The 12147-nt window shown below is 41.3% G+C and overlaps 1 protein-coding gene across 1 annotated transcript in view; it reads right to left on the reverse strand.

Moving 5' to 3' along the window:
• MYH15 (myosin heavy chain 15) overlaps positions 1-9095 on the reverse strand; it is a 44117-nt gene extending 35022 nt beyond the window's left edge. The window contains exons 1-7 of the mRNA XM_071572526.1: positions 9005-9095; positions 7846-7949; positions 7192-7335; positions 5346-5502; positions 3930-3957; positions 2928-3060; positions 988-1080 (exon numbers count right to left, since the gene is read on the reverse strand). Coding sequence (XP_071428627.1) covers positions 988-1080; positions 2928-3060; positions 3930-3957; positions 5346-5502; positions 7192-7335; positions 7846-7949; positions 9005-9095 — 750 coding nt within the window. The remainder of the gene's footprint in view (positions 1-987; positions 1081-2927; positions 3061-3929; positions 3958-5345; positions 5503-7191; positions 7336-7845; positions 7950-9004) is intronic.
• Positions 9096-12147: the final 3052 nt, after the last annotated feature.

Below are 12147 nucleotides of genomic sequence, written 5' to 3' on the forward strand. Positions count from 1 at the left end.
TTATCCATCCCAATTCATAAAAAATTAGTAGTTTTCATTAAGTTTCTCATATTCAAACACATGAACTTTTAAAAATAATTAATTTCTGTTCCAGCTGACAAGCTCCTTATACAATTGTGCAGCTTTCCACAGATGCTTACAAGCTCTGACCCTCTCCACTCCTTCCAATTTAATTTTTAACCAGGTTTGTTGTGAAGTATGGGCTCCAAACTCAGCCTATCATCCTCATGACTACCAAATGTGGCAGAGACAGAGCTCCCAAACAATTTCTTTCCAGCAAGCCTAATGGAAATGAGGAGAGGCCCAAGGTCATGTCAGAACAGAGGGACAAGCAGGGGCAGCAAACTGAGCCAAAAAGGCAGACGGTGTGGATCAAAAGTAATACTGCAGCACAAAAGTATCAAAAAAAAAAAGTATCAAAAAAAAAAAAAAGATCAAAAGTAGTCTTCAGAGAGGGAGGATATGAGAGGGACCAGGGACTGTGGTGTATTTCTGACACTTACTGACAAAATAGAGCTATTGTAGGTAGGGAGAACGACTTAGGCTAGTGGAGAACATGATAGGAAAATAAAGCTATGCAGCAGAGGCAGTCCTAGGGACACCATGCCCTGGTTATTCAGAGGGCTTCCTAAAACTGAGCTTTGCTTATCTCCTGCTCATTTTAAACAATTATTCAGGAGGGATCTTTCTTTGTTCCTTCTTATTTTTTAATCCTTTCAATAGTTTTGGTTGGTTGGTTGGTTGGTTGGTTGGTTGGTTGGTTGGTTGGTTGGTTGGTTGGTAGGGGTTTTTTTGTTGCGTGTTTTTGTTTGTTTGGTTGTGTTTTGTTCTGTCGTTGTCTTTTTGTTAGATCCTATTTAATTACACCATGTGTGGAAATCAAATCATAGTGGGCAAAATGTGAAGCAATTTATGAAGGGATTATGACAGAGATGTTATTAACTGGCCATTGATGAATAACACCAGTACATTATGTTACGGACTTACAAAACGTGAGGAATTGTCGTTTCTCAGGGTTTTGGCATTTCCAAAAGCTTCTAGGGCTGGGTTTGCTTGGATAATTTGATCCTCCAAGGTTCCCTAGAAATCAAGTTTGAGACACTATTGAGAAACCTACGAGCCACAGACTCAGCTGTCAACTGTAACTCAGCCATGCATTCACTTACAGAGTGGAGCCTCTACAGCAAAGTGATTTATTTACCTTCACCCCAGGGGTGGCACAGTTTGAATGGCCTAACAGCAAGGTGTCAGGCAACTATGAGTGCTTAAAAGACCTCAAACATTCTGCTGCTCCCTACTGTTTTGCTTTGTAGATTCCGTATCTTGTGTCATCTGCATGCAAAAGAAATCACTGTATCTTGCTGTGTACTGTGCACCATGTGGGGACATTGAGTCAATGTGTGTAGGAGAGGAGCTATTGAAGACAGTGACAAGCACTAGAATGCATTAGATTTGAAAGCACTCAGAGCTTGCAAGATTTGGGATTTTTTGGAGATGAGTAAAGCTTTAAGTATCGCTCAAACAGACTTCAGTTTGCTGAAGTGAATTATTTTATCTGCCTGGGCTCCGGGGATCCTTCACCGAGGGAATGTCACAAAGTGACATGCTGAGGTTGTGACACATCTGACAGAGCCCAGTACCATTTTCATGCAGAACAGGTAAAATAGCAAAGCTGATGACTTACCCCGGTTTTGGTAGCTGGCTGCAGACAAAACAGGAACATAATGTAGACAAAAAGCAGAGAGAATGTCAATATTAACAGGAAGAACAATACAAAAGATAAAGATTAGCAAGGTTAGCTTTCTGTTGGGCACCATAGTACCAGCAGTACTTTTTGAAGTCTTCAAAAAGCACGTGTGTCTGTTACTCTGCACTCACCATACATTACAGTGGTGCAAATAACAGATATTGCAGTTGGAAGATGTTCCATGTACTTTATCAACCAAGGATGAATTTTATTTTCATTATCATCACCTTTTTCCTCCAAAATAATTCAAAAGTTTAAGTGCAGCATGGTCTCATTGCCTAAAACCTGTCTGTTTGCATTTACCCTTTTATTCTGAATTCTCTTTCCTCTGTCCAGTTAGCTGGTGGTTTGGTTTATGGGTTCCTTCATCTCCAGAGCAAAACCAGGTAGGCTTTTGGGGCAGAGTTTAAAACACCAAGCTTAGTAGGAGCACCACTGTTCCAAGAGCACACCAGGTTTTAGACACCATGATGAGCACTATGTTGCATGCAGAAAGCTGACTCTGGACTACTCAGTTATTTATTAAGAAAGCCTTGCAGGCCTCAGATGAATGTGTGTTAGATTTTGGTGATGTGAGTTATGTGTATAGACTCCAAGCCTGGCTGAAATTTTGGTCTTACAAATATAGTTCATAGGAATCAGTTAATTCACCATGAAAGAGTGCTGAGCCTTCAAGTGCAATGAAGCTCATGGCAAATAAGCTCATAGCAACACAAGATAAAATGCAACATGAATACCGTATTCACTCTAACCTTAGAGAGCACTTAGAAGATGAACACCACTTATCCAAACAGAGATACAGAAATGCTGATTGTAAAAAAGTCTTTTGTCAAAACACTCTTTTTTTTGTGAATAAAAAAAGCTTTCAACAAAACAGACATTTAAATGAAAAGTTATAATTCTAGTCTCTTTGAAGACTAAAAAAACCCTGAGTTTCTGAATCTTTACAGTCTCCCCATCTTTTGCTTAGCTTTAACACAATCAGAACTATATTTAGCACACACAAATCTAAAACTCCTGGGAAAAAAGCAACAGCAACAAACAGCTGTCCAGAACCAGGAGTGGTTTCTCTGCTCCATTTGGAGTGTGGCAAGTTCAGGTGTCCATTGCCTTTCTACCTTCAGAAAAGCATGCTGTAAGTACTGCAACTTATGAGGTTAGTTGCACACAACAGGGGAACCTTGTGAGTCTGAAATGAGGCAGCCACGGGCACACGTACATTCTTTTTACCAGGTTCACCCAGGGCTGCCACTGTGGCAAAGTACTGGATGACACGTTTCGTGTTGACAGTCTTGCCAGCACCAGATTCTCCACTAAAGGAAGGAAGAAGATAACATAGGCATTGCTCAAACAGCTGTAACTCATCCTTTAAACCCCTGTCCAGCCAGCTCCTCCCCTCAAGGCTGTTCTCAGAATCACTGACTCTGATGTCTGCAATCTGTTGCTTGGCCATTTCCGTGGAAATCACATCAAGTTGACTGAGTGAAGAAGTGGATTCCTATGATAGCAGTAACTCACTCTTCAAGTGATTTCGCTCAGAAGTTCAGTACAAACCTACACTACACTGAGCTTCCTTTAAGGATGTGAAGCTTTATTGCAAACTTCCAGACTGATTATCTGAGGTAGATCTACATACAGCTAATGAGTTAGAAAAGGTGTAGCAAAGCTGTAATAATGTTCCAGCATTACCCAGGAATACATGTGAACTGTGTAGAAACACCCCCAAGTCTCCATCTTTCATGTGTGCCAGTAAATTACACACCTCTTTGGTCATCTCCCTCTCTTTAGGTGCATCTACACCACATTCTTAAATATAATGTGCAGCAAGAGCAACTACATTGAAAAGGAGTCCTCTGTGTCTGAAGCAGACAGCTGCAGCATGGCTAACTCTGGAAGAAGCTTCTTTAACTGACTACTGAGTTGTTGTCATGCCTATTTGGAATGAACACCAGATGGGGATCAGAAATGGGCCAACCTCCATCAAACCCTTAGCTACTTCTTTCTCATGGAGCTCAAGTTAACCATCAGATGCCCAAATTATCATTTCCTTGGCTTGAACCAAATTCCAGGCAATTTAGCTGAGATTTCAAGAGTGAACTTGTGTTTCATTTCAGGGTTCTTTTTTTCTTCAAAGTTTCTCACAGTAACAGAGTCTCAAATCAATCAAAAAAGAAGCACTTACGTGATCAGCATAGACTGATTCTCCCGATCTGTGAAGGGAAAGAAAAAAAAAGAAACAAACTTAATAGGATGTACAAATTGCTTATTATAATTGCAAATGAGTACTAACTACTCCAGAATTAGTCCTTCAAGGACAGGATAGCATCACATGAAGCAGAGGTGGAAAGATAAAAACTAGTATCACCTAGAATGACCTCCAGGAACGCAAGTTCCAGCCTTGCCCTGAATCCTTCTCTCCTGTTTGGTTCAAATTGGTATTAAAGACCTGTCAGTCATACACATTCCCCTGTGTCTGGGAAACTGTAATAAAGAAAGCAATTTCCTGTTACCAAAATGTTTCTTCTCTTATTCCTGAGTGTGTTTGCTCACATCTGACCCTTCTGCTCCTGCAATATCAGACCAACGCAAGTAATTTTGCTGTTTTTTCACAGGCCATTCCTTACAATGCATATATAATCTTCTTCAGCTGACTATGTTGCTGGAATGAAGCAGTCTATTGCTTCTATGAATGAAGCAGTCTATTATGTAAGTATTTATTAGAACACTTTTCAACCTTAATATATTATTAATCAAGTTCAGCAGTGCTAAACCATGGCAACTTCCCATGTCGCTGCACCTAAATTTCTCTTTTTTAAAATTCCAGTCATCGTGGCAGGCTACATATTGGTCAGCCTTATCTGATAGAAAAGTATCTCTTTGCAGCCACGCACATCCACTCTGCCCAGCACTTTCTGTTCCCCATAGCTGAAGCACTTCCTATGTCCTTAAAACGAGGTGATCTCAGGATGTGTTCCAGCCCAACTTCTGTGATGCATCCTGCCGCCGGGAAGGACCCGGTGTGAACACTCTGCTGCTGCCCCCTGCTGACAAACTCTTTTTTTTTTCCCCAGTAACTTGAGGGTCAGGATGAGGAAATTCCACAGGGAAATCTGGAGTTCAGTGCCACGGAATTGGTGCCCAGAGTCACAGCAGTTGGTGTGACACCAAGCCATGGCAGGTCTGTGCCCGCAGCACCCTGCGCAGCTGACCTTCACTAACCTCAGAATGCATGGCCTAAACTGACAGTAAATGTATTTTTGAGGTTGGGAAAACACAGTCCTTAGGGACATGGGCCTATTATTGTTACAGACTGATGGATTCACCCAGATCAGACAGCTAAATCAGTGCATCCTACAGATAATCCATGTATGGAGCTTACTGTTACCAGAAGTACCACAGGAACAGGCAGGAGAGTTTTTAAAAAAAAAAAAAAGATACACATCCATAACAAAAATCCACACAGACTGCCAAACCCATTGCTTGTAGAGTCTTTTCATGTTTGTTAGATGCTGCAAAAGCTCTCACAAACTTCCATCCAGTACAACCACATCAGCTAATTAGAGCAAAACCCAGTGTGAAAGCAAACAGTGCCACTTACTACGCAGCATGTCGTGGTACGCGTTATCAGCGATGGAGAAGATGTGGGGAGGAGCCTCTGAGCGCCTCTTGCCTTTGTATGCAGCAACAACCTCTGACTTGTAGACAGGCAACCACTTGTAGGGATTTATAGTCACGCAGAATAAACCGGAGTAGGTCTAGAGAGGAACACAAAACATGAGTGCAAAAAACACCTTTCCAAGAACAAGGAAAAAAGTCAGTTAACCAAGCAGGACCTGGTGTTGCCAGCTTCTGATCTCAGTTTGAATTCTGACTTCAATTTCAACCTTTAATCTGAATTTCTGAAGGTACTGGTCTGCTAAGTGACTTCCTGATGGCCATTGATACCAAAACTACAGATACTGAACAGTTTTCAAAAGGGGAAAAAGTGGTTTTGGCATGTCAGCCAGAAACAGAAACGTTCCCTTCAGTAAAACAAAGGAGCAGCAAATTGACCTACATCTGATTTTTTTGCCTTGCTACCCCAAAGGTAGCCTCTTGAAAACAGATATTGTGATGGAAAGTTACTGTTTTCCCATTTGAACTCCATTTGTAGGAGGAGAAACAACCTCCCATTATTAATTTTATGTGAGCACCTTGGGACAATTTCTGGTGGGCATTCAAATAGAAAACAACTTCATAGGGTTATACTCCAAAGATGTGGACCTTTTTTCAGCTTTTTCAGAAACACAGTAAAAATCTATCTTTACAGTTGTTCTTTGGACTATTTACATCAGTTCACTGGGGCCTGGACATTCTGAGGAAGAATGAGCTTTCAGTTGTAACCTCAGGGAATTGGTGGTAGCAGGTACTTAGTTTAGCTTGAGGCAAAAATCTTCAAAGAAACCCAGTTATTATATGGGCACAATCACTGTGTGCACATAGATTAATTAGCTCAGTAAAATTCTAAAAATTTCAGGTGAAATCTAGGTCTCTTCCCCTAAAAATAGCATTAGGCCTTGGCATGAGTCTTCAGTCTTGTTTTCCACAAGAAAAACAATAAACCCCTAACAGAAAATGGATTAAGGCAAGATGACAAATTTAACTTTCTACCTATACTGATCTGCAAACAAAGCTGTGCTTTAGGCCGTACAAGTCCATACAGGAGTTATTAGAGAAACGCAGGAAATGTTTGACAATCAGAATTTAAATGGGAAAAAGCTGGATTTGCTCTTCTGATGAACACAAAAACCAGAGCAGTGATTGACTGGGAAATCGATATATTTCTCTGACTGATTTAAAACACAATTGAATGCGGCAAACTGAGAGCAAAATTCTGGCTCTGTAAAATTAGATGCTACTGAAGCTTGTTCTGGTGCTGACAGAAATTATGTTAATGATGTAATGGGAAAGATACAGAACAAAGGAGAAGATCAGAATGAAATAAGACAGATGTTAGCACTGAAAATTAAGGGAATATAAGTACTAAAATAAGATAGAAAGGCTCATACTTTAAAGAAGTTTTGTGTGTCAAGAAGTCTGAGCTTGAGGCAGTTTCTTAAACAAGAAATCCCATTGGCTGGTGTTGACATAGATTAGTATGAGAAGATGAAAACCAAAATGGGTCTCCCCAATGCCTTGATAGAAGAAAATATGTCCCACACTACCCCTCTCTTAGTCAAGAAGCAAAACTGAGGAGCGAGGCACTATCTTCCTCATTTGGTTTTGTCTGTCTGTATTCAGACATGTGCCAGCTTCAAGCAACTTCTTTCATGAAATGATGAGCAAGATCCTCAGTTTTGTGACTTATCAAAGTTGTAAAATCAATATGAAGAACACAACATGTTCAAACATAAAGTCTGGACTTGAAATGCAGGTTGCTAAATATACCCTGTGTTGGCCCTTACATAGATCATCCAGTTGCTGTAGCGCTTTCTCAGGTTGTACAGCACAGACGCCTCGTTCAGATGGGTCAGCATAGACATGTCCTCAATCATGTCAAATTTGGGAGGGTTCATTGTCTGTACGTCATCTTCCTTTATAGTCATGGTCTGCAAAGACAAGTAAGTACAGAAACACTGGGAAAAACTGGAATTTTCTGTTACATGCCTTACAGGAGAAAATATATTTTTCCCTCTTTAAAGGGAAGTCCTTTAGCTCATTCCATGCTTAATGTCATTTGTTTACACAGATACCAGAAGACAAAGCCGAAATGTCAAAAATAAGAAGCATGGTGGCATAACTGCAAAAGGATCCATGAAATTTGGCTACAGCCTGGGTTTTTACCTCTGGGGACCAAACCAGAACTGGTTGGTTGCAAACCTCCAGTCACAGACCGTCCATGGCTGTGTGGTGGCTGATCCACCCACCACCACATCTCTGATTTTCCCTTGGTGCCTTTCCTTGTGTTATCTTAACCTGATGTGGCACCAGTTCCCGAGGCTTCCCCTTTGCAGCCTGTTTCATGAAACAGGCAACTGAGCTTAAACCAAGACACATAAATTCTGGCGCTTGCAGCTCTGGCCCTGTTAGTCACAGATCAGACAAAAACAGTTTTGTACCCTTCCATCTGTTGTCTGCACGGTCACTTTGCCTTCGCTGGTTTCCGTAATTTCAGCTTCAACATAAGCTTTCTTTTCATCAGGAACCCAACATTTCTTCTTCCCTGTGAAATGATGGAGACTGAGGGTTCACAGCCTTGCATCAAACAGTAGCACTATGACTAGCTAAGTGAGATTTCTGGGTTACTTTTTCTGCACAAGCGACACAAAACCTCTGGGATTGCAGCAGATTGGCAGTGCTGGAAGCTGTCTGAGGAAGCAGAAGGAGTAGGGCTCCCAAATGTTGTCTCCCTTTGAAACTACCACTCAGCTTCCTCTAGATCCTTCCAACACAAGGTGTCAAAATATTTCACTAATGCTGGCTGAGCCTCAGTCTCCACAGGAAATCCATAATCATTATCACCAGTGTGCAGATGGAGGAACTGAGATCTAAGCCCAAATTAAGGCGTTTGCTAAAGTCACACAGAGAATTTCAAACTGCTGAAAGAATTCAACCCACATTATTTGCCTGCCAGCTATCAGATTTAACTTTATTCCTTCATATTTTTCTGAGGTTTGTCTTGAAAACAGCATTAATAACTTATATTGAGTTATCTATGTGTCTTTTTAGATTTTGGAGTAGCTGCACCAGACTTTCAGTCTTTAGTTACAGCAACTGCTGGGAACAGTGAAAGGTTGCAGTTATTGGTATATTTGTACCTACTACCAAACCTCAGGACGCATATTTATTTTTCATGAAAAATAAATTATGGGAAACTAAAAGCTAATATCAATTTGTCATACAGCCTGCAAATCAAACGAGACATCGAGTCAGGCCACAGAAGCTCTCATTACTGAGTCATCAATGTTGTTTGACTCTCAAACAGACAAAGAGATGATCCCTCTTTTAGCAGAGCAGCACCAATACACTTTGATTTTAATCTAGATAATTACTTACTATAGACTATTTTTATTTTGTACTATCTGTGATTTTTTTAATAGCTTTGCCAGATTAAGGAACCAGAATTTGGTTGAACCAGCTACCTCCAATTGAAGCAGCACCGCAGTGACAACAGAGGCTTTGCATCCTGCTTTGCTTTGCATTTCCTTAACTACATTTGGATTTAACCCTTATCCCTCTTAACCAGCCACTGGCAGCACAAAGGGTATTGCAACTCACCATCGAAGGCAACAGTCTGAGCCTTCATAAGCTCCTTCTCGCTCTTCCGGAGGTAGGGAGCAGCCTCCCCAAACTCTGACATATCGACCATCATCTTGGCAAGGATTCAAGGTGGCACAGCTCACAGAGGAAACAGAAAGGCACCTGGACTACCAAAGAAAGAGGAAAAAACGCCCAAATAAATGTCTATTATGTGAATGATCTGAGGCAATATAAAATGCTCAGCACAACATGGCAGGTGGGTGATCAAAGTGATGATTAATTTGAATTACAAATATCTAACACAAATTTGCAGTTATACTGCTCACTTAGTTAAACCCATCCTTGGCTCAGCTTATTTAAAGCCACTCAGATCTTGCAGGGTTCAAAAACCTCAACATGGGTAACAGTTATCTCCACAGGAGAATTTTATCTCTTCTTTGAGGGACAAATGGCGCTTAGGATTAGGACGGACCACTTGAAGCTGTGACCACTTGAAGTTGTGATTTTAAAAACCACTTAGCAGGGGCCACTTCTGACCCCTTTCAAAACTGCCTGGAGCAGAGGTATGCTCTCCAGCTGGTCTCCCTGGAGCTGTGCCACTCAGTCACTTCAAGCACCATCTCAGCCAGGAATTTTCTGGGGAACATGGAGCAAGACTTCACTGCTGGAAGGGTATGTGTTATGCCCTTGGTGCAGCTCCAGGGACATATGCCCACACTCATTGCAGAAAGTCAGCACCGCAGCTGGAAATAGCTCTGCTCCCTGCAGCGCATTCCTCTCATTGCAGGAATTGGCATGTTAATAAAAACATGACTAACATGGCTAGGGGAGTTGCTGTGCTGGTGCAGCTTCCCAGGTTGTTGGAACCTCCAAATTCACCAGATATTCCCCTGCAGCAAGGCATGCCAGAGGGCAAGTGTATCTGCAGTACTGGTGCAAGGGCTTAATTTGTTTTTAGGTTCATTCAAGCATGTTAGTCTAGGTTAATACCTACACTTGTTTTCTCAAATGACAAGGCCATGGTGTTTAGGAGCCTTTTATCATGAAAGAGAGGGCAGGGGACATGGGTATCAGCGAGACTGATTTGTTGGGTTTGTACTGACAAGTAATTAGATTGCTTTGTACTGTCTAAAGGATCAAACAGATATTGGGGGGGTTATTTTTTTTAACATGCAGAGACATAAATACTTACACACACACACACACACACACACACATAAACCACTCAGGGTGCTGTCCAGAGAATGTCTAAAAAAAGTTACACAGCTAAAAGGTGTACACACACAATTTTAGAATTTCAGATGTTTTTTCTTTAAAGTCAAGACACTATTTGACTACTATTCAAAGCTGTATAACTGACCCTCAGATATAATCTCTTCCCTTATTTAAATTTCTAGTGCAATATCCAAAACAGCTGGACAAATTTTTGATACCCCTATCAAGATAGACAATTTAGTCTTTCAAAATTTAATTCAATGTATTTCCAACAAAATCCTGGTAGGAATAAAAAATCCTTGCCAACTAAGGCAGCTTTTTTCCAACACATTCCTCCTGGGTATCATAAAGCCCTAAGACAGCAAAACAGCCGAATTGTTGCATCCAGTCCTCTCCCACTGCTGCAGTACAAGCTTGATAGCTTGTGTCTTGTTGCTGCAGAGCAAAAATTTTCTTCTTCAGAACTAAACTTTTTGTAGATTTTAAAATAATCTTTTAAATCTTAATATTTTTAAAGATTAAGGGCCTACATAAGCACAAGTATCACCAATTATTTTAACAGCAGCTGAACTGACCAAAATTCCCAGCTGAAGACATAACTCAATACCAGCCTGGAAGAGTCTCTCTCTCCCTCTAAATGTGTCTCAGCTGCAGTGAAGCAATTAAATTACATCAGTTCATACACTTAAACAGAACAGTGTTTGAGCACATAAGTGTCATTTCACATGAAATGTGCAAATGCCAGAGGGGTCACTCCAGTGTTAATCTCTAGGACTCAGGACAGGTTTTCCCAAGCCATAATATACACTAAAGTGGTCTGAACCACTTCTGTACACCCTAGCTCCATTTGCAGACCTCTTAGGGACTGTTACTCAGCTGTCACCTTCTTGTCTCTTCCCTGTCGACCCCATATTCAGGATGAACCACTATGGCAAATACGTTATGCTGTAAAGCAGCGCTATGGCAGCTGGGAGGGGATCTCTTTTTCTTCAGTAGTCTGTGTGCTTGGAGTTACAGCAGGGGCTGGAGCCCAGGCAGCGCACACCTTGTGAGTGCAGGGAACTCAGTGAGCTAAATTCATCACCAGATACAAGAAATTGGAAATTTTGTTCTGTTATGGTCTGAGGATTATTTTTAAAATGCTGAATACTCAGGAAAGATGAGGCTGAAGCTAAAGATGTTCTCTTTCAATCTGTTCTAGCTAGCAACAAAAAGAGCCAGCTCTTGTATATCAGCTGGGGAAGATTGTTGAAAACACCTACCCCCAGTAAAAAGCCAATACTGTTGCACAAAATTCAGTGACATGCCCAGGACCACAGACAATTTGGTGGCACATTTGGGCTTGGAAAGGAAGGACCTTGTCTTTCTCTGCTGGGACTGCTGGAAGAGAGAGAGTAGTGCTAATGACAGATAGTTGTAACACAACAGCATCACTTTGCTTTGAAAGACAGACCAGTAATTCTCCAAGGGTTGTAAGTCTGGATTAATGAATACCTTGGACCAACAAGCTGTTTAAAATTGCAAATTCAATAAGCCATCATCTCTTGCAGATGATAGAGAAGGCAGAAAAGTTGACTTAGAGGTACTGGCTAATCATTCCACCCAGATGCATAATTCCAAGAGATCATGCACTTCCCTAAGCAGTAACTCTAGCTGGCTAAATGAACACGCTGGTGTTAGAGAAGAAACATGTACTTGCCATTCTAGTATTCAAGCAGCATCCTGGGACGCGTACACAGGCTACATGATTACTGACACTACTAGTAGGCCATATGAAAACCTTAGTCATATCAAAACTACAGAACAGTGTTAGAACACAGCACCCACACTTAAAAGTGAGAGAGGTTGGTACTCACCCTGGAGAGCACACAGAAAGTGTCACGACTCCACCTGGTCCAGACTTTATATGCCCCTGTCTCAAGGTCACTGGTGATAACTGTTTAAAA

The sequence above is a fragment of the Pithys albifrons genome, chromosome 1, assembly GCF_047495875.1.
Source record: "Pithys albifrons albifrons isolate INPA30051 chromosome 1, PitAlb_v1, whole genome shotgun sequence".
Taxonomy (NCBI): Eukaryota; Metazoa; Chordata; class Aves; order Passeriformes; family Thamnophilidae; genus Pithys; species Pithys albifrons.